The 23,197-nt window shown below is 44.1% G+C and overlaps 2 protein-coding genes across 12 annotated transcripts in view; one reads left to right on the top strand and one right to left on the bottom strand.

Annotated features, from left to right (window-relative positions):
- The window catches only part of STYXL1 (serine/threonine/tyrosine interacting like 1), a 27,707-nt gene extending 19,257 nt beyond the window's left edge, over nt 1-8,450 (bottom strand). For 4 of the 11 annotated variants that reach the window (XR_008888697.1, XM_056556768.1, XM_056556766.1 and 1 more), the window contains exons 1-2: nt 8,282-8,442; nt 3,617-3,803 (exon numbers count right to left, since the gene is read on the bottom strand). Coding sequence is in view for 6 of the 11 variants with exons in the window: in XM_056556768.1 (XP_056412743.1) it covers nt 3,617-3,803; nt 8,282-8,297 (203 nt within the window). In the remaining 5 variants the exon portion in view is untranslated. Of the gene's footprint in view, nt 1-3,616; nt 3,804-7,992; nt 8,176-8,205 lie in introns of those variants that run through there. The other 7 variants (XM_056556773.1, XM_056556767.1, XM_056556772.1 and 4 more) reach the window with 7 other exon arrangements.
- Nucleotides 8,331-23,197, top strand: part of MDH2 (malate dehydrogenase 2) — a 22,164-nt gene continuing 7,297 nt past the window's right edge. The window contains exons 1-4 of the mRNA XM_056556777.1: nt 8,331-8,530; nt 15,706-15,874; nt 16,555-16,638; nt 16,724-16,833. Coding sequence (XP_056412752.1) covers nt 8,465-8,530; nt 15,706-15,874; nt 16,555-16,638; nt 16,724-16,833 — 429 coding nt within the window. The 5' untranslated portion in view covers nt 8,331-8,464. The remainder of the gene's footprint in view (nt 8,531-15,705; nt 15,875-16,554; nt 16,639-16,723; nt 16,834-23,197) is intronic.

The raw sequence follows: 23,197 nt of genomic DNA on the forward strand, positions 1-23,197 counted from the left end.
CCACGCTATCTTGGTCCTTTCAAAATTTTGTGTCAAATTAATCCTGTCTCCTATAAACTTCTTCTTCCTCCCTCTCTTCGTATCCCTAATGCCTTTCACGTCTCTCTTCTCAAACCACTCATCCTCAACCGTTTTTCTCCCAAATCTGTTCCTCCCACTCCTGTTTCCGGCTCCTCGGACATCTTCTCGGTCAAAGAAATTTTAGCTGCCAAAAAGGTCAGAGGGAAAAATTTTTTTTTAGTGGACTGGGAGGGTTGTGGTCCTGAAGAGAGATCCTGGGAACCTGAGGACAACATCCTAGACAAAAGTCTGCTCCTCAGGTTCTCAGGCTCTAAGAAGAGGGGGAGACCCAAGGGGGGGGGTACTGTTACGCCGAGCGCTCCGGGTCCCCGCTCCTCCCCGGAGCGCTCGCTTCACTCTCCCCGCGGCAGCGCTCCGGTCACGTCCTCTGACCCGGGGCGCTGCGATTCCGCTGGCAGCCGGGATGCGATTCGCGATGCGGGTAGCGCCCGCTCGCGATGCGCACCCCGGCTCCCCTACCTGACTCGCTCTCCGTCTGTTCTGTCCCGGCGCGCGCGGCCCCGCTCCCTAGGGCGCGCGCGCGCCGGGTCTCTGCGATTTAAAGGGCCACTGCGCCGCTGATTGGCGCAATGGTTCCAATTAGTGTGTTCACCTGTGCACTTCCCTATATCACCTCACTTCCCCTGCACTCCCTTGCCGGATCTTGTTGCCTTAGTGCCAGTGAAAGCGTTCCTTGTGTGTTCCTTGCCTGTGTTTCCAGACCTTCTGCCGTTGCCCCTGACTACGATCCTTGCTGCCTGCCCCGACCTTCTGCTACGTCCGACCTTGCTTTTGCCCACTCCCTTGTACCGCGCCTATCTTCAGCAGCCAGAGAGGTGAGCCGTTGCTAGTGGATACGACCTGGTCACTACCGCCGCAGCAAGACCATCCCGCTTTGCGGCGGGCTCTGGTGAAAACCAGTAGTGGCTTAGAACCGGTCCACTAGCACGGTCCACGCCAATCCCTCTCTGGCACAGAGGATCCACTACCTGCCAGCCGGCATCGTGACACAGATGCCTTACAGCAGAATCCATTTCCCATTGCCTTACATTATGAAAGAAAAACAAAAAAAAATGGATTGTAACATATTTGTTTTGGCGTACACAACAGCATAGTTGACATTCTTGCATAGAGCTAAATTAAATGGACTGCGGCCGACATTTATCATTATCTTTAGACTGTCTTTGGTGTCTAGAAAAGGCGCAAAAAAGGCACAAGCAGGGTTTATTTGCGCCTTGTGTATGCCTTGTGCTTACCCATTTTAGCTCATGTGGCAGGCATGGCATAGGATCCATTTTGGATGTAAATTAATCACTGAAATGGTTCTGTAATTTTTCCCAGATGTCCTATAAATCCAATGAGTGAGGGTGGGGCAATTGATCACTGCATCTGGTCACTTACAGTCATGGGCGTGAATGTTGGCACCCCTGAAATTTTTCTAGAAAATGAAGTATTTCTCACAGAAAAGGATTGCAGTAACACATGTTTTGCTATACACATGTTTATTCCCTTTGTGTGTATTGGAACTAAACCAAAATAGGGAGGAAAAAAGCAAATAATTTCACACCGAACTAATGTCACATAATGTCACACCAAACTCCAAAAATGGGCTGGACAAAATTATTGGCACCCTTAACTTAATATTTGGTTGCACATCCTTTGGAAAAACTAACTGAAATCAGTCGCTTCCTATAACCATCAATAAGCTTCTTACACCTCTAAGCCGGAATGTTGGACCACTCTTCCTTAAGATCTCTCCACAGGTGTTCAATGGGATTTAGATCTGGACTGATTTCTGGCCACTTTAGAACTCTCCAGTGCATTGTTGCCATCCATTTCTGGGTGCTTTTTGACGTATGTTTGGGGTCATTGTCCTGCTGGAAGACCCCCGATCTCGGACGCAAACCCAGCTTTCTGACACTGGGCTGTACAGTCGGACCCAAAATCCATTGGTAATCCTCAGATTTCATGATGTCATGCACACATTCAAGGCACCCAGTGCCAGAGGCAGCAAAACAACCCCAAGACATCAATGAACCTCCACCATATTTCACTGTAGGTACTGTGTTCTTTTCTTTGTAGGCCTCATTCTGTTTTCGGTAAACAGTAGAATGATATGCTTTACCAAAAAGCTCTATCTTTGTCTCATCTGTCCACAAGACATTTTCCCAGAAGGATTTTGGCTTACTCAAGCTCATTTTGGCAAAATGTAATCTTGCTTTTTTATGTCTCTGTGTCAGCAGTGGGGTCCTCTTGGGTCTCCTGCCATAGCGTTCCATTTCATTTAAATGTCGACAGATAGTTTGTGCTGACACTGATGCTCCCTGAGCCTGCAGGACAGCTTGAATATCTTTGGAACTTGTTTGGGGCTGCTTATCCACCATCGAGACTATCCTGCATTGACACCTTTCATCAATTTTTCTCTTCCGTCCATGCCCAGGGAGATTAGCTACAGTGCCATGGGTTGCTAACTTCTTGATAATGTTGCGCACTGTGGACAAAGGCAAATCTAGATCTCTGGAGATGGACTTGTAACCTTGAGATTGTTGATATTTTCCCACAATTTTGGTTAAGTCCTCAGACAGTTCTCTTCTCCTCTTTCTGTTGTCCATGCTTAGAGTGGCACAAACAGACACACAATGCAAATACTAAGTGAACTTCTCTCCTTTTTATCTGCTTTCAGGTGTGATTTTTATATTGCCCACACCTGTTACTTGCCCCAGGTAAGTTTAAAGGAGCATCACATGCTTGAAAAATCTTATTTTTCCACAATTTTGTCCATTTTTGGAGTTTGGTGTGACATTATGTCCAATTTGCTCTTTTTCCTCCCTTTTTTGTTTTAGTTCCAATATACACAAAGGGAATAAACATTTGTATAGAAAAACATGTGTAACTGCAATCCTTTTCTGTGAGAAATACTTCACGTTCTTAAAAAATTTCAAGGGTGCCAACATTTACAGCCATGACTGTATCTAGGCTGCTGGGGCTGGAGGTTATCAGGGAAACTCATTAGTGGATTGAGGGCAGTTCACAAGATGTGCAGTTTTGATGTGATTTCATATTCGAAGTGTGTGTTTTTAGGGCGTAATTGCAATGAGGCAAACGTAATTTGATGTATAATTACAAACGATATGAAACCGTGTTTACATGTTCTATTCTTACTGCATTTCACATTTGTTTATTGCATTTATGCTGTAATTTTCCAAAATCTCTGTGATTTGCACAATTTAAGTAAACTGGCACCTATTTTGCCACCATTTTGGGAAAATCATGGCAAAAAAATGAAAGAATACAGCAAAAATTTGTGAGCTGTATAAATTCTATATATTCCAATCCCATAGAGATAGCTTCCGCAGCAGCATACAAATCTGGGTGGGGAGGGGTTTGTCAGCTAGCAGGAGGATCTCATAGGTGATGATGTCATCCTGTAGTGCACAGGAAGTTAGCTGGCCCATGACTTGACTTCCTTTTGACACATTAAAGGAGTAGTCTGATAAAATGTATAATTTTCCTAGTGTCGCCACCTTGCCTAATAAAATAACACACTTTAACTCACCTTTGTCTACTCCTTCGCAGCTCCGGTATCAGGGAGTCCTGGTTATGGCCAGTGACACTGCTTTTTCCCGAGCTGTAGAGCGTAGAGTCAGAGGGACACCGTTGCGGCCAGTGATTGGCTGAGTGGCGCTGTGATGTCACTTCTACAGCTCCAGGAAACAGACATCCCCTTTGAGCACTGTGATTTTCTGTAAGTCAATGTGATCATCACATGACCAAGTTAGAGTAATAAAACGCATAGATGCAGCAGTGCTTGAATGTAACAGATGGTACTGTACAACTAGTGATGGTAAGAAAAGAGAGAAAAACACATAGTGCTTCTTTAAGACATGTCCCCTTTCACTAAGATACCCCCTTTAATGAGTGAACCTACAACCCTTAATAAATGTGTTTAAGATGAAAAAAAAAAACTTTAAAGTGTGCCAAATATTGGAACAGTTCACACCAAAGTCAAGGAAAATGCACAGTAATCTGTCTTTGTTTGTCTATAATATCACATGAAGTGGGAGTCTGCTCTTCTTTCCAGCGGTTCGAACAAAGAGTCCCTATTTTAGGTTGTCCCACGAGGTAAAGTTGGTAAAATCAGATGTGCACCATATACATAGTCTAGTAATAGGTCGTTTTTGTATAAGGCTAGAGTTACATATATGCGGCGTCTGGCTCAGGCGAAACTGGGCAAAAATTGACACAACTGATGCCAGAAGTGCATCAGTTGTGCATCATCCGGCATCCATTGTTTGTGATTGCCGGACAGGGGAACGCAGCAAGATGGGTTCCCCTGTCTGTGCCGGTCCAGCGAGTCAAATCATCCAGCGTCTAAACTGAGACGCAAGATGATTGTGAACTGTCCCATTCAAATGAATGGGATCAGTTCTTTTTCATTTTCCCTCTGATGCATTTTCTGCAGCGCCGGAGGGAAAAAAAACTGATGATGCACATATATGTAAAGGAGGCCTTATTCAGCTCTATGAGCCAGCTCTTTTATGTGAACGAGTTGGATGGGGTCCTGGCTAACACCCTCTCTTACCCCACCCCCTTACCTCCCCAACCACGCCCATTGCTGGCCAAATCAGCAAGGTATATTCCCCTTCTGACCTATCATCTGCACCCGAACCCTGGTTCTGTGCGCTTCCTGGTGCCATTGGGGGAGATTTACCTGTAAAGAGTAAAAGTTGACCAGTTGCCTATAGCAACCAATCAGATCGCTTCTTTCATTTTTCACATGTCTCTTTAAAAATGAAAGAAGCAATCTGATTGGTTGCTATAGGCAACTGCACCACAGGTTTTGATTATTCTTCCCCATCATCCTTAATAATCTCCCCAGTAGGGGTCACCAGCAGCAGTGCTGACCTCCACTTACTTAGATATTAAAAAGGAAATCAACTTGTGCCAGAAAGTTATACAGATTTGTAAATTACTTCCATTAAAAAATCTCAACTTGTCCAGTACTTATCAGCTGCTGTATACTTCCATGTCAGGAACTGTCCAGAGCAGGAGAGGTTTTCTATGGGGATTTGCTTCTAATCTGAACAGTTCCTGACACGGGCAGAGGTGTCAGCAGAGAGCACTGTGGTCAGACTGGAAAGAACTTCACAGTTTTCTCTGTAGTATATCTGTTGTATACAGCAGCTGATAAGTACTGGAAGTAATTTACAAATCTGTTTAACTCTCTGGCACCAGTTAATTTGAAAACATTTGTTTTCCATTTGTTTCTACTGAAGTCCCCCTTTAAGTCAAGAAATGGGAGTAAAAAGAAAGCCTTTTGTAAGCTAACTTTTTTTGCTGAGAGCGGAAAAGAGCTGAAATTCCCATCACTAAAAAAAACTCCCATCCATCTACACTTCTTAGGTCTGATCACTGCCTGGTACAGATCAACTGCCAATACTTTCTGGAGACTGCAGCTGAACTGAGCATGTGTGACTGTCTTAGGGGGTCATAACTAATAAAAACAATGCAGACACATGGGGGAATTGTAAGTATATATACAAACCTAGCATATATGCCTTTGACAGATACCATGTAGTTGATCCTATTAAGGATAAGTTTCCATTTGGTTTTTTTCTGGCAGTTTTTGGAATACTGTCACTGCAGTTTTTGAGCCAAAGCCAGAAATGTATTCAAAAGGACTGGAATATATAAAGGAAGGACTTACACTTCTCCTCCCTTATGGATCCACTTCTGAGTTTGGCTCAAAAACTGCAGTGGCAGTATTCCAAAAACTGCCCAAAAAAAAACAGTGGAAACTTAGCCTAAAGGAGTAGTGCAGTGAAAAATAACTTATCCCCTATCCATTGCATAGGGGATAAGTTATAGATCGTGGGGGCCCGACTGCTGGGACCTCCGCAATCTCCTGAACGGGGCCCCGGCAGTCTGCCAGAAACAGCCGTTCTGCAGGAAGCCATGGCCGACATGCCCGCTTTATGGAGGGAACAAGTCGGCCACCGCACTGTGCAGGAGTCGGCACGCCCCCTTCCAGCAGAATGCCGGGGCCCCAATCAGGAGATCACGGGGGTCCCAGCGGTCGAACCCCTTCGTTATCTATAACTTATATTTCACTCCACTACTCCTTTAAATGGGCACTGTCATGAAAAATAATTTTTGATATGTTGTAGTACTCAAGTACTACAACATATCTCTAATATACTTTTATTAAAAAAAATGCTTTTAAAACGTTTTAAAAGCAATTTGAAATTCGGCCACTAGGGGGCGCCCTCCTAGTGGCCGAATGCAGTGCAGAGTGACGTCACAGCAAAATTCCGACTGATTCCGGCAGGGCATCAGTCGAAATTTTGCGCAGGCGCAGTAACAGCCAGGGCTCCGCATCGGCTGACGGCCCTGCTGCAAGGTGCGGGCGGCGCGGGGGGTTGGCTGCTACAGCAAGGTGCGGGGAGTGCTGCTCTAAGGTACGGGGGGGGATGGGGGGCGCTGCTGCAAGGTGCGGGGGGATGGGGGGCGCTGCTGCAAGGTGCGGGGGGATGGGGGGCGCTGCTGCAAGGTACGAGCGGGATGGGGGGCGCTGTTGCAAGGTACGGGGGAGGATGGGGGGCGCTGCTGCAAGGTACGGGGGGGGGGGGGGGGTGGGGGTTGTTTGGGTTTACTTACCGAGCGGCAGGAAGAGTCTCTCCCGCATCCGTCCCTCCCGCATCGGCTCCTGGCTCACTCCTTCCCCCATGAAACTCCTGTCCTGGGTGCCTCCAGTTGTTTTACCACTACAACTCCCAGCATGCCCTGACAGCCAATAGATGTCAGGGCATGCTGGGAGTTGTAGTGGTGAAACTGCTGGAGGCACCCTGTTGGGAGAACTAAGGGCGGAAGTCCCCCCCCCAGCAGGCATCAGTGACGTGGTGCCTGCTGGGGAAGTCTGCCTGGTAGTGAGCACACTACCAGGCAGACTAAATGCAATTTTAAAAATAGTAAAAAAAATAAATAAAGGCAGGGAGGGTGTTAGGGATAGAAGGGCAATAGGCAGGGACAGAAAAAAAAAAATCATGATGGTGGGAGCTACCCTTTAAGGGTACATTTACACGTGCAGTATCTGCTGCATTTTTTCTGCAGCTGATTTTGCTACCCGTTGAAGCCAATAGGTAGCTAAGTCAGCTTCATGGTACCCTTCATAGGCATATGTTAGGTGTATAATTTGGGACTCCCGTGGATGTATACAGCTAATGAACAGTGCTAACAAAGTGTGCTAGCCTAGACCAGAGACTGGTTGGGGGCCTGTGCAGGATGTGATCACTAGGGATCGACCGATTATCGGCGGGGGGGGGGGGTGGGGTGGGGGGGGGAGGGATGGGGACAGCCAACGGCGGCAGTGGTAGAACTCAAGAGGACCCCAGGACAGGCAAGGGGAGAGAAGCGGGCGGCGGCGGCGGTCTCTGGCACCGCAAATGCCACTGCAGTTCATTGATTTAAAGCGCTCGCTTTAAATCAATGATCTGCAGCAGCGTCGCATGGGGGGGGGGGGGGGGGAAATAAATAGCCAATAACTTATACAGGAATATCGGTATAAATTATCGGCTATCGGTCTTAACCTCCACAGATTATCGGTATCGGCCCTAAAAAATCAGTATCGGTCGATCCCTAGTGATCACCTCTGCTATACCTCACCAATACCATAGCCGGCCGCCCATTCACTTCAATGAACTGGACAAACTCTACCAGTGACTGCGTTTGGTCCAGTATGGCAGGATACATTTTTACTGGAGTTCTGCAGGGCTGGATCCTTTACGGTGTGACTGATGGGTTCCCATGAGGTGTGCAGTGAGCTGGCTATACTTATTCCTAACAAAGCCATCTGTTCCTTGCTCTGCCCCATCATTGTAAAATACACCACTAGTGTGAACCCAGCCTGAGAACCTCGCGGTTTGTGGTACTTACAGGCTCCACTACAGCTGTCCCTCGTCCTCCAGCCCATTCAGTCAGCTCTGACACAAACGCACTAACTCTCGTTGCTATGAACGCCCCATACGTTGTTATGGGTGGAGCAACAACGGCACACGTGACACACACCACACTGACACTGCGGCAATGCGTTAGTGAGGCTTGAGATGGAACGGCCATGAGTAAAATATAGTTTACGTATAATAATACCGAGTCTCATAGGCAGCAGCGGCTACCGTTATGTTATCCAAAATGAAATTATAGAAAGTCACCAGACCGCCATTACCCACAACACTGCGCATGCGCGTTCATTTACGTCAGCCTTTATCTGCGGAAGTAAAGGTCAGTGGTGACGTCAAGACGTTCCCCGTAGTCCTGCCTTCTCGTCTTGCCGCTGTCTGCTGCTGGAGGTCGTTGGAGTCACTGGTTGCTCAGCGTGTAGCTCGGTGTGTCCGCCTCCGTTACCGTCATGTTCTCCCGTATTGCAAGACCCGCCGCGTCCGGCCTCATCCGGGGACTCTCCACAAGCGCGCAGGTAGGCGCCAATAGAGAGTGAGACGGCGCCGTGTGCATGGTGCGGGGAATTACCGGGTGTCCTCGTGCAGACGTTGGGAATGGCCTGCGGTAGAACTACAAGTCCCAGCATTAGTCGTCTTCGCGTATTCTGCTACCCATTGCTGCTGTATGCATGTGGTCACATACACCTGCAGGAGCCTAGTGATATGTAATATCCTCTAATAGAGATACGGGAGCCAAGACTATACAGCAGTGTTTCCCAACCAGGGTGCCTCCAGCTGTTGCAAAACTACAACCCCCAGCATGCCCGGACAGCCAAAGGCTGTCCGGGCATGATGGGAGTTGTAGTTTTGCAACAGCTGGAGGCGCCCTGGTTTGGAAACGGTGCTTATACAGTGTTCTGGTATAGATCTCACTGAACAATCATGGCTGATAACAGAACCTTTCCCCTAATGTTGGCATTTCCTGCTGGGGGCATGCTGGTTGGGGAACTGCTGTACCCCATTATAAGGGAGTCTGCACGTTCCCACTTCATGGCTGACAACAGTACAAGAGACTTGTCGGGCTTTATAGTGGTGGTGCTGCCAGGACAACCCTATGACATTGGACTGACCCTCCATTGCAGAGTTTGTCCCTGAGATAGATGTTATAGGACCTGTTCACACTACAACACTTGTACTCAATGAAGAATCAGTCTGAACCTTCATGTCTGCTCCTATAACCTGCCCTGCTGTCTGCAGATATATATATATTAGTCCTGAGTCCTCCCAGTCACGATCTCAGGAGGTAATATTGTCCCCCAAATCTGTCTGTGTACATTTCTATTTCATGGCTCAGTTGCTTGTTGGATTTTAAGATTTTGGTTTCCTATGACTGTTTCATGGGATGCTATGTGACAACTCAATTGTCACAGCTCTGAGGCTAACAGCCAACTTTCCTAGATTCCTGTGTGGCATGTCTGTCATTCTGCAGTGGTAAAGGGGTACTCCGGTAAAAACCACTTTTTATTTTAATATATATATAATTTTTTTTTTTTCTCTCTGATGCCAGAAAGTTAAAGATTTTTAAATTACTTCTATAAAAAAAAAAAAAAAAAAAATCTTAATCCTTCCAATAATTATTAGTGGCTGTATACTACAGAGGAATTTTTTTTTCCTCTTTGGATTTCTTTTTCTGTCTAACCACAGTGATCTCTGCTGACATTTCTGTCCAGAGCAGGAGAAAATCCCCATAGCAAACACATGCTGCTCTGGTCAGTTCCTGACATGGTGTCAGCAGAGAGCACTGTGTTCGTGCCAGAAAAGAAATCCCAAAAGTCCAATGTCAAAGGGTTGTCCTGGCAGCACCACCACCACTATAAAGCCCCCAAAAGAAAAGAATTTGTGAGAGGACGGCTTTGAAGTCCCTTACCCTGCTCCGTACGTCGATCGCTCCTTTACTGCTGCCAGTCATTAGTAAAGGAGTGCTGATAACAGAGATTTTTTTTATTTATATTTTTTCCCACATTAAAGTGGAAAATAAAAACCCTGTCACATGACATTGAAAAGTTGATATTGGAGAGTACTTAAAAAGAATAAAGTATCAATACTCTTTCATCAAAAAAACAACAAAACTTTTCCACAGGACTAAAATGGAGCAAAATTTACTTGTCCCTCATGACGATCCACTTGTCCGGACCAATTTTCGCTTTGACACCACTTTTTTTTTTATATTTTTTTTATTTTTTTTCTTCCTCCTCACCTTGTAATATCCATAACTACCTACTATGATGCCTTTTTTAATTTTTCAATAACATTCTCCGAACTAGAAAAAATACACGCAAATCAGCAATACCTGATTTTATAAAGTTTGTCGTGTTTTACTAATTAAAAAAATTCTTAACTTTTTCAAAATCGCTATATTTTTGACCCCTGTAGGTTTTTTTTTTTAAAAAAACAAAACACTTTTTCACATACCAGCCTGTATGAGGGCTTACTTTTTGCGCAAAATCAGTTTTTTGTATCAGTACTATTTTGGTATTGATCTGACTTTTTTTTTTTTTTTTTTTTTTTTTTTTTTTCCTCCTCCCTGGAATATTATAAAAATTGCAATTCAGTTTTTTTTTTTTTTTTACGTCATTTACCGTAAGGGATACATAATGGTTTTAATAGTTCGTACAATTACGCACACAGCAATACTAAATGTCTTATTTTTATGTTTACATGGTTTTTATATAGGAAAAAGGGGTGATTTGAACTTAACATCGAAGGGGTTAATGTGTGTCTCAAACTTTTATTAAAACTATTAAATTTTTTTTTACACTTAGACTTTTAGGAGGAATCATTAAATTCCTCATACAGATCAATGTAGAAGGTTTTATATGTAAAAAGCAGAGAAAAATAGGTGCAACAATGTGCCGTTACTAGCAACCCGATTTCAATATGTGTGTAACAGAGGTTCTGCTCACCTTTTTTGGTGTTGCACAACACCATGTAGCGCTTATTCGCCAAGGCAGTCAGCTGTCAACCTTTATAGGAACCCGGGAGTGCTGCCGGCACCACTCCAGACCGTCCAGCGGATCTCCAGGATGGAGAAACTGGGTACTAACCGCTGCAGATTGTGGTTAAAAAAAGGTGGTGCAGGGCGCTCTACTCCGGTCAGATAAGCTCTCCTTCCAATTGCAAAGGAGTGGACTCGGGAGGTTTTATTCGGATAAAACAAACACAGAAAATGGACATGGACTACGCGTTTTGAGGGGCATGACCCCCTCTTCGTCAGGTCAGTGATTGGATACAGATAGATGATGCTATTTATATGCCAAAAAAGCCTTCCAAACTAATACTTTCTAATATATTGTAACAGAGATACATATGCACAGTTCTATAATCACAATGTATATAGGAGACACACTTAAAATTTCTATAGATTTTACGTGTGTTTGTGTATATACACACGTATATCTGTGGAACATCTATATATTATTGGAGGGACCCTCCTTCCTGTATATATCACCCTTGTGTGGAGCGGAATGTGGTCACCTCATTCCCGAGGGAGCGTCTCCCATTCTGTTTTGGACCCGGATGAATCCTGCTGCGTGGTGTTCAATTGTCGAGACCGTAAATGCCTGGGTAATCCCACATTGTAATCCATATTTTTCCGATAAGAGGCCGCACACATCACCCATGGATCGATACAAGATTTTTTCCTGACTATATAAAACGGAGACGAAGATGTAAAATCTGTAGAAATTTAATGTCTCCTGTGTACATCATGATTATAGAACTGTGCATATGTATCTCTGTTACAAATATAAGAGTATTCGTTTGGAAGGCTTTTTTGCATATAAATAGCATCATCTATCTGTATCCAATCACTGACCTGACGAAGAGGGGGTCATGCCCCTCGACACGTGTAGTCCATGTCCATTTTCTGTTTGTTTTATCTTACTTAATTTTATCCGAATAAGACCTCCCAAGTCCACTCCTTTGCAATTGGAAGGAGAACTTATCTGAGCGGAGTAGAGCGCCCTGCGCCTTTTTTTTTTTTAACCACAATCTGCAGTGGTTAGTACCCAGTTCATACAGATCAATAGAGTTCTTTTGAACTTCATTGATCTGTGTGCTCTTCGATCCATTGATAGAGCCTAGTCCAGCCATGCTTCATCAATGACAGAGCCACGGGATGGCAGGGAGCAAAGGTAAGCCCCCCCCCATCCTGGCTATTAGCGGCAGCCCCCGGCTACTGAAATCAGCTGGGGGCTGCAGAGTATGGAGTGGGCAGGAGTTGGGAGCCCGCTCCATACAGACTGCTGAGGGCCACTGCGCTTGTCAGGTCCGGCCCTGCTTGCCTGAAGCTGGGCTAAGGTCTGGAAAAATTTACCCGGCCGTCGGTTGATAGTAATTCCACATCCCTGGACACATGTACACTAACTATGTAACACTAGATAACAATGCACATAGCACTGGTAATGGATTGACCCTAAGAGGCAGTGAACAGCTGATTACATTAAAGTGAGATGCCTGGTGGACTGTCAATTTTTGGTACTCAAAGCTAAATACAGATGTTAGAAATAAAAGTTACAAAAAACTCGCATGGAGAGAAGTTAGAAATGACAGTAACTGTTAAAAGTATCACTTTAATTTGGAAACTTCTGATGTGTCTGGATAACATAACAATTTTTTTTTTTTTTTTTTTTTTTCAATTGACAGTTTAGATTGCATTGCTGTGCTCTTCATGCATGCTAGGGGATCCAACAGTAATGGTGGAAATCCAACGGTCATGCTGATGCCCACCATTAACCCTTTTGATGCTGTGATAATTACTTATCACGGCAGCCCTGATGGCTGATCAGATCACCAGGAGAACCAGTGAGTCCAAAACTGCTGCTGCTTGGTTACATCAGTCCAGATTTATTTTTATAAAAAGTCGCACATGCAAAAGTGGTACAAAAAACCTACAGATCACGGTGCCCAAAAAATTAACCCTCATACAGCCCCTTATAGAAGGTTTAATAGTTGGTCAAAACATGGCCATTTTAAACACTAAAACTATGGGGGAGATTTATCAAAACCTGTTCGGAGGAAAAGTTGCCCATAGCAACCAATCAGATTGCTTTTCATTTTTAACAAGGCTTCTGCAAAATGAAAGAAGCAGTCTCATTGATTGCTATGGGCAACTGTTCCTCTGGACATGTGTTGATAAATCTCCCCATGTGATTTAAGGAAAAAATTGTCAATCATAGTAAAGCATGAGTATCACATTAATCGTATTGACCAGTAAAATGTACTGTACAGTGTGACAACAACTTTGCGCATATATATAATTTTATTTTTTATTTTTTTGTGTTTATATTATATTTTTAATTTTCCTACACAGATAAGAGTTTTGCCTGTTATGCATCTTGGATGGAAATAGAAGTTATTGCTTTTAGAAGTCGGAAGAAAAATGCAAAATTTGTAATTGGCTATGTCCTTAAAGGGCTGCAAAAAAAGAGAAAACAAAGCAGCTAGGGACCCGCCGGAAATGGCCGACATCCGCGATCGTGCGGATGTCCGCCATTAACCCCTCAGATGCTGTGATCAATACAGATCACGGCAGTGTGGTCACTAAAATGGATGATCAGTTTGCCTGCAGCAGGATACAATCATCCATAATGGCGGACAGAGGTCCCCTCACCTGCCTGTTTGTCTCACGGGGTCTTCTGCTCTGTTCTGAGATCGAGCAGAGCAGTGGATAGTCGATAATGCTGATCAGTGCTATGCCCAATGCATTGCACTGAACAGTATTCGCAATCAAATGATTGCTTTAAATAGTCCCCTATGGGGACTATTAAAGTGTGTGTGTGTGTGTTAAATTTTTATTTTATAATTTTTTAAACATATTTGGTATCGCCGGGTGCGTAAATATCCAAACTATTAAAATATAATGTTAATGCTGCTTTTTTTTTTATAGCCTTTTATACAAAAAAATTGATAAATATAAGTTTTACATATGCAAATGTCATATCGGTAAAGTACAGATCACTGCTTATACGGAAAAATAAGTTATAGGTCAGCAAAATAGAGGGATTTTAATTGTACTAATTTTGGTTAAAAAGTTAGACATGTTTTCTTTAATCTTTATTATAAAAATGCTATTTTACCATAAAGTGTACAGCGTGAAAACGAAACCTTCCAAAATTTGCTAAATTGCGGTTTTCTTATCCATTTCCCCACACAAAGTTTTTATTTTATTTTTTTGCGCCATACATTTATGGTAAAATGAGTGATGTCATTACAAAGGACAACTGGTTGCGCAAAAAACAATCCCTCATACTAGTCTGTGGATGAAAATATAAGAGTTATGATTTTTACAGGGCGAGGAGGAAAAAAATTAAACTTAAAAATAAAAAAAATGTCTTGAGTTCCTGACCATGTAGAACTTACTTTCATGTCTCTATCACCTATATTTATTATAAAACTTTTTTTTTATTTATTTTTTTTAAATAAAACTAATTTCATTTAGCTTAGTGTTTAAAAATCCTCTCAGGGATAGGGGCGTGTCCCTCCCTTGTGGTGGTGGAAGGCTCATGCAGCCTTGTCTGTCATCTCTTGGACAAGCCTGCTGCAGGACTGCTTAGTGTCCCAGTAGGTATGGTGACCCCTAGTGGTGGGGTTTTCAGGAGCCATTTTCTTTTAAATATTGAAACAATCATATTACAAAAGGTCTCCATCAGTAACATATAAAAGGCTTTTGGATATGACAGTGCCCATTTAAGGGGTTAAGAATGAATGAAGGTGATTTTTTTTTTTTTTTCCCCCCTACTGTTTGATATACTTTATTTAGCAGAGAACAATCTGGCAGGGAGATTTAGCAAAACCTATGCAGAGGAAAAGTTGACCAGTTGCCTATAGCAACCAACCAGATCCCTTTTTCATTTCTTGAAAAGGCCTTTGAAAAATGATCCTTTTTTTCCCCCCCCCCTCTCTGTACAAGTTTTGATCTCCCTATGGATATATACAAGGGCTACAAGAATGATCCCATGTATTTCTATTATGGATCGACCGATATGGTATTTTTATATATAGGTGTGTGTATATATTTTTTTTTTTTCTTCTTCAGGCTGATATTCCGGTAGAAGTTATCAGCTATTTCCCCCAGCCCCGCAGAAGCCGCGGCAGATCAATGATTTAAAGCGGGCGCTTTAAATCAATGAACTGCAGCGGCTTTTGCGGGGCCAGAGACCTCAACTGCTTCTCTCCCCCTGCCTGTCCTGGGGTCCTCTTTTGTCCAACCACCACCGCTGCCCCATTGCCATCCCCGGTCTTAGAATTACCTGTTCCCAGGGTCCGCGCTACTTCTGGCTCTGAAGGTGTCCTGAGCTGTCACTGTGTGCACTGACAGTGACGTTGTGTTGAAGACATCACTCGTCATTGCGCAGCGTGCTAGACGCCGCAGGAGCCAGAAGTAGCGCGGGCCCCGGGAACAGGTAATTATAAGACTGGGGGTGGCAATGGGGCGGCGGGGGTCTCTGGCCAGGGTGGCGGGGCATTATCGGCAAGGTAATTGCCAACACCAATAACGTCCAAAATCGTGAATATTGGCCAAATTGATTGGTCGATTCCTAATTTCTATGAGAGCTCTGTGTAGTGGTGGTTGGCACAAGGAAGTTGTAGTAGTAGCTTAAAATGGAGTACGCGAGCTCTACTTAATAAACCTTGTATGATGTCTTTTCAGAACAATGCTAGAGTGGCCGTACTTGGTGCATCTGGAGGAATCGGACAGCCTCTTTCTCTCCTCCTGAAGAACAGTCCATTGATCAGTAACCTGTCCCTCTATGATATTGCCCACACACCTGGTGTTGCTGCAGACTTGAGCCACATTGAAACCAGAGCAAAGGTGACAGGTAATGTGACTAAAGAATTTGTACATGAACAAAGTGTGTGACAGTTTAGATCAGTCATAAAGAAATAATCATTATGTCCTACGGACTATTGGATGAAGAGTGACTATGCATGTTCAGAAAGTGTTCACTTCCGTTTACACCCCCCCCCTCATGTAAGAGAGAGAGAGAAGTAGCGTGCAACCAGACACTTGTGGATCTCTGGATTGGTGCTAGGTTGATCAAACATTTAAAGGACATTATACATATAAATAAATGTAAAAAAATATTTGTTTGCTACGGTGTGTAGACTCTTCATTAGGTCCATGAATACAACACAACATGGTAGCCAATATAGCTGAATATACATGTAACTTTTTATTACTGGTGCAACTTTTTATTTTTACTGTGTGCAACTTCTTATCAATGGCTACTAAATTTACTAATGTCAATCGGGCCAATGAGCCATGGGCTCTGCTGTAAAGGATATCTTTAAATTCTGTTAAAAATAACTCTGGCAAGATTGCAGCTCCCATAATTCACAAAAAAGATAAATTACAATCGGAGAAATAAGAGGAAACATATTATAAAAATGAAATTCCAGTATCTGCCTCTTATCAGGAGGAGAAAAGTTTCTAGGTGCTGCATTCCCTTTTAAATATTGCTTATAGCTCAATGCATTAAACACCCTCTTGCTGTTACAGGATTCATTGGAGCAGAACAGCTACCAGAAAGCTTGAAGGGTGCTGATGTTGTAGTCATCCCTGCTGGTGTCCCCAGAAAACCTGGTAAGTTCTTTTCTATGTTGTACTTGTATATTTACTCTTGCCTGTATAATATGTAAAGTTAACAGCTGTTTTCTCTGCTATTCAGGGATGACCCGTGATGATCTTTTCAACACAAATGCATCTATTGTTGCTACACTTACTGATGCTTGTGCAAAAACGTGTCCAACAGCCATGATCTGCATAATTGCCAATCCGGTGAGTTCACTTTTCTATAGAAAATTACATCCATCTCTGCCTCCAATCTTTTTTACGGATATTCCCATATCTGATGTTTCTAGTATTCACTTACAGTTATTTGGAGCTACTCCTGTAGACACTGCCACAAACTCCAGGGCCGAAGCCCGGAGAAACTCGCACCCCTATATAGTTTACCCGCTCTATAAAATGTAACTCTTATTAGTTCCAGTAAGAAACCCTCAAATTAGTGTCTTAAACCTATGGCTACATGCACACCACGTTTTCACTACGTTTTGAACCGTATACGGCTGGGGAGAGGGGGCGGAGAGTCAGGGGCGGGGCTGCCATATGCGGTCCCCTATCTAATGTATTTCAATGAGCGACCGCAGTGAAACGCTGCCTCCGGTCGGCTCCGTTTTGCCCCGTACGCGGTTTCCTGACCGGACCTACAAACGCTGTCGACAGCGTTTGTAGGTCCGGTCGGGAAACCGCATACGGGGCAAAACGGAGCTGACCGGAGGCAGCGTTTCACTGCGGTCGCTCATTGAAATACATTAGATAGGGGACCGCATACGGCAGCAAGCGGTTGCCCTGCCCCCGACTCTCCGCTCCCTCTCCCCAGCCGTATACGGTTCAAAACGTAGGGAAAACGTAGTGTGCATGTATCCTAAGTTATCAATCCCGGCATAATTCCCTTTTTGAAGTATTATAGATGGTGCTGCAGACACCTTTCTCTAGCACTGTCAGTGTGAAGTTAAAAATAAACACTTTGCCACCCTCAACATGTTTCGCCGTAACAACGGCGTTGTCAAGAGGCTCAACATTGGCAAATGGCTGCCAGTTCCATCCCGCACTTCTATTTATGTGTATGCATGATGACTTCATCCATACTTGCCAGGCTAGATCCACCAATAGTCTCCATTCTACATCGCAATACCACTCTGCCAATCAAGTCATCCTGATCGCAAATGCTTCCAGGTCACGCAATTAGTACTCGCCTATCCCCACCCAGCTATGTGTGTTTGTTCCGGTACCAATCACCGTTCGTCTTCTCTCGCCATTCTTCTGTGACGGTATATGATCGCACCACGTGTGCGTAAGAACTTAGATTTTTGCGTGCGGGCGCATGTCTCTGACTGGTGATTTATGCGCATGCGGTAAATCTTTTATATGCCGTCTTGTATTCGGAACTTCTCCCACGCATGTCAGTGTCCAGTTCTTGATAAGATTAGAGATGAGCGAACTTAAAGTAAATTTGATTCGTCACGAACTTCTCGGCTCGACAGTTGATGACTTATCCTGCATAAATTAGTTCAGCTTTCAGGTGCTCCCGTCCTAGGAGACTCTTTCCTAGGACTGTATCCACCTTTTCCAGACCACTGGAGCACCTCAAAGCTGAACTAATTTATGCAGGCTAAGTCATCAACTGCCGAGACGAGAAGTTTGTGACGAATCGAATTTACTTTAAGTTCGCTCATCTCTAGTTAAGGTCTTGCGCTAGATCTGGGACTTGGTCTCCCATCTAATTAAACATGATCGACTGCGCATGTTTCTAGACATGGCGTCAGGAGGTTTGGATATGTTTCATTGCGCATGTTTAGGACTTGGTTTATAAGCACTCCTGTATCTCAATGTTGAAAATGAGTACAGCAAATACACTGATGGTTTTATAGGACTAAACCTATGCCTAAGGATGGATGACCGCATGCAGTGACCAATCTATACTATTTGATTTTTAATAAAAAATATTAATAATCTTGATTTAGCTCACAAACCCCTTGGTGTCCCTCCCAACCTTGATGGCAAGAATCTCTGAATTTGGTCGATGGTCCAATTTTAAAATTAACTACTCCAAGTCTGAGGCGCTGGGTGTTTCATTGCTGGACAATATGCAGTCATCACTCCGCTCTTCCTTTCCTTTCTCCTGGCCTTCACAGGGGATCTCGTATCTAGGAACTGTTATACCAACTGATCTATCTAATCTATTCTCTCTCAATTTCTCACCTTTGCTGTCTAGAATCCGCTCTGATTTAGCTTCTTGGGACCGCGGGGAGTTCTCCTGGTTTGGTCGGATTGCCATACTGAAGATGACGATTATGCCTAGGCGGCTATACTTGCTCCAAATGCTCCCCGTACATATACCCGGGGTGTACTGGACCCAACTTCAACAGTGCTTCGGCTCTTTCGTGTGGTCTTCCTCCCGCCCTAGGATAAACGGGCTCCTCTTAACTCCTCATAAGCTATCTGGGGGGGTTGGGCTACCTGATAGCAGGCTTTACTACCTTGCCTGTGTTCATTCACGGGTGCTAGACTGGTTCCATAACCATGAACATAAACTCAGGGTGAGGCTAGCCCAGTCCTTGTCCAGCCGTTCCCTCTCCACGCTCCCATGGACGTGGTCCCCCTCTTTGGATTCTCCTCCGCTCTTTCTCTACCCGACACACATTAGCATCCCTACATACGGCGGGTGTTGGAGGTTCTCTGATCGATCGCCTGGGCCCCATGCTACCTGTCTCGGACCATCCGGACCTCCCCGTTCTAGGCGCCTCTTTTCCGCCCTATGCACTTTTGTCACATCCTAGCTGGGAATGACCTCCAGTCCTTGGAAGCTATCAAAGAATCTTGGCCAGTCTCTCGTAGGGCTCTATTTGAATACCTTCAGCTGCGGCACTTCTACACATCCCTGCAGGGCCCCATAATTTGTATTGTTCCCTCTCTTCCTTTGAACAGCTTGGCTTGTCTTCCACCTGCCCAACTTATTTCGCACAGATCGCAAGCGCCCCCCCCCCCCCTTTACTGCGCAGCATGGGAGGCCGAGATTGGACGTCAGTATTCTCCTGAACAATGGTCCCGCTGCTTCAGCTTAACTCAAAAGCAGTCATGGCTACCAAATCGCAGGAGACTAGCTTTAAAATTCTCTCCTGTTGGTGCCGAGTGCCGTCGGTGCTTCACTGTTGGTACCCGTCAGTCCCTGATACGTGTTGGAGGTGTGAAGCTGCCGGGGGCATGATGTCCCACATCTGGTGGAGTTGCCCATCCCTATCCTGTTTTTGGTCTTCTGTCCTCTCCATTATCCAGACGGTGACAAATGTTACTGTCCCTTGAGAAACTGGGGCGGTGTTGTTGTTCATGCTTCCTATGGCCGTTTCCAAATATAAACTCTCCTTGGTGCGGCATCTGATTTAGGCAGCCAAGACAGTCATCCCCGGCACTGGCGTTCCCCGGACGCCCCCACTGTGGGCGAATGGGTCGCTGAAGTGGCCCTGACGCAACGCATGGAAGAACTCTAAGCTACGCGTCTGACCGGACCCGATATGCCTCCACCTGGTTAACCTGGTCCAGCTTTTGCTTCTCAAATGCATACCGCTCTCTCGTGACCTTCTTTTGCTGGCCTCCGTGGTATCTCCATCTCTCTTTATCTTACCTTTGTCTCCCAGCTTTGACTCTTCTCTATCCCCCTTTTTTTTTTTTTTTTTTTTCCCTCCCCCCCCCCCCCCCCTAAATCTCTGTGGCCTCCCATCCTTTGTGGTTTGTCTAGCCTACTGCCCTTCCGTGTGGGTCCAGTGTGGTTTGTTCTCCCACTTGTGCTCTTCATTCCATTTTTATTACTTCCCCACTGGCCCGACTGGGGGCCCCCCCCCTAACCACTGCCTTCCTCTGTGACACATTTCTCTTCCCTTCAGTCCTTATCCCTTCTCCTTGTGTCTCCCCTGGCTCTTACCCCTTATTCCCCTGTTTGATATTTTCAGGTTTTTTTAATGCGTTTTTTTTTATTTAATTTTTTTTTTTTTTTTGAGCATTGTATTGGTTATTAAGACCTGTACGGTTGCTTTGTTCTCGCCATTCTCTGCGTCAGTAATGCATCTTGTAACAATTTGTATTGTTTCTCTAATAAAAACATTTTGTATTTGAAAAAATTAATTAAAAAATTACATCAAATAGATATAATGGTTGAGCTCCTTATTTATGTCTTTTACAAGACCTTATTCCAATCGGTCAGCCCCATTGGGAGCTATGTCTTTTTATTACTGTATTTCTTATGTGAATGAGAACTATCTATATCAATAGAAGAACAACCATATAATGTGTATGTGGATTGCCTTATACTTTCTTAAAAAGCAGGCAATACACCTAGTCAACTTTCCAAGATGTATTATAAGCTGGTCACGGATGCCATATCCTATAATCCGTATTTATTCTATTATAGTCTAATGTGCTGGAACTGGCAGAAAATATTAGAATAAAAAAATGGTCCGATAATCTTGGTTGATATGAACCTTCATAAGAAAGCTGAGAAGGAAAATCCTTCATTGATCCTGTCAGGGGCTTGGCTTTTCAAGAGGAAAATCCACGTCTCCTCTTCTCTAGAGACGAATATTAATGTTACCCTTTCTAGGGCCCAACTTTTTTTATTTTTTATTTTTTTGGCACAACCCAAAGAATTTCAAATCTTGTAAACTACTAGAGATGAGCGAATTTACAGTAAATTCGATTTGTCACAAACTTCTCGGCTCGGTAGTTGATGGCTTATCCTGCATAAATGAGTTCAGCTTTCAGGTGCTCCCGTGGGCTGGAAAAGGTGGATACAGTCCTAGGAAAGAGCCTCCTAGGACTGTATCCACCTTTTCCAGCCCACCGGAGCACCTGAAAGCTGAACTAATTTACGCAGGATAAGTCATCAACTGCCAAGCCGAGAAGTTCGTGACAAATCGAATTTACCGTAAATTCTCATCTCTATAAACTACCATCGTGTGTGCTACGCGTGTGTCTGAGCCTGTACAAATTGTACTTGGATGTTGCGACATTCTCCTACGAAATTAGTGTCGTTTTTCATACATATAATTTCGGCTAGTGCATCTTACAATACAGACTTTAGTTCCACAATTAATAAACTGTCTGATTTCATATTTCTTCTGATCTACTGGATTAACAAACTACATTGACCACATGGATATGACCATGTGGTTCTGTTAGTCAAACAAATTATTGTAGGTATTTCCCCCCCCCCCCCCCCCTCTCAAAGGGACTATGAACAAGGAGATCCTTGAGATTTTGTCCCCTCCTGTATATTATGCTAGGTCTCTCACTGATTACTTTAAACAAATGGATCTCTAGTTAGAAGATGCCAGTGTTGCCGCATGATGACTGTGACCTGGTCTGTGCACCCATCATAGGTGCCAATACATCTTACTTGTTCATTCTTTTCCTCATTTTGTTTCTTTACGAATAGTTGCTTCCTGTTGCTGCTCTATGAAACGCTGTCTTTAGATGTTTACGAGGATAGCCTCTGTCTGAACCTTTGAAATAGGTTCTTATTCTTGGAGGAATTTCTCCTGAGCAATTCCTCCTAGCCCTGAGATAATGGCCCACCGGGATACTCCTTTTTGAGGGATCCCGGGTGCCAACTATCCCAGTGTAGCATAGAATTGGTTGAGGTAGGCTTCCGAAAAATGTCAGTCTGAATGACATTATCAATGTAAACCTGCAGATCCAAGAAGTTAATTGTACGTCCACCAAATTCGGAGGGGAAAGTCATGCCTATATTAAGTGATCTAACAAAAGCATCAAAAAGTGCTTGTGACCCATCCCATAAAATGAGGACGTCATCTATATAAAGTCCCCAAAATAAAATGTGCTCAGTGAAGCAACTCAAAACATCAGAAAAAAAAAACTGTCCTCCCACCACCCAAGAAAGATTTGCATAGGTCGGTGCACATGAAGCCCCCATAGCGTTGCCTTGTGTCTGGTGATAAAATGCAAAATTAAATAAGAAATAACTGTTAGGATAAATTGGAGTAGTGATAAGATAAATTGTTTGTGAAAAATTGTGCTTTTGGTACTTAAGTGAGAGACAGCAAGGACACCTAGATCATGGCGTATTACTATACAGGCTCTCTATATCCAGGCTTGCAATTTTGGTGTCTCTATTCACTAATGTCTGTCTTGAAACAGTCCTTTGTGTCCCTTATTAAGAGGGGAGTGTAGTGACAAATTGTGCTAGTGCTTTATCAATATACATGCTACCACCCTGTTAGGCTATCATTGCCTGAAACTATAGGTCTTCCACATATTGGGGTTGGGACTGAATTTTGGGAAGGGCATAGAAAGTGGCGTGTGTGTGTGTGTACTTAAATTCATCCTCTGTCAATAGCCCTCTCTCTGGCCTCGTTACTATGATCAAGGATTCATGTAACACTTCGTATTTTGTCGTTTCTGACGAGAGCTTGCACTATATCCAGTTCTGTCCATCAGGACAATATTGCCCCTTTATCACTAGCTTTAATCACTATTTCCTTATTCTGACACAAGGAATTCGGGGCTTCTTGTTCATGTTTATCAAAGTTGGAACCGACTGCCCTATCTAGGGCGGATCGTCCCCAGT

Source organism: Hyla sarda, chromosome 2 (assembly GCF_029499605.1).
Source record: "Hyla sarda isolate aHylSar1 chromosome 2, aHylSar1.hap1, whole genome shotgun sequence".
Lineage (NCBI taxonomy): Eukaryota > Metazoa > Chordata > Amphibia > Anura > Hylidae > Hyla > Hyla sarda.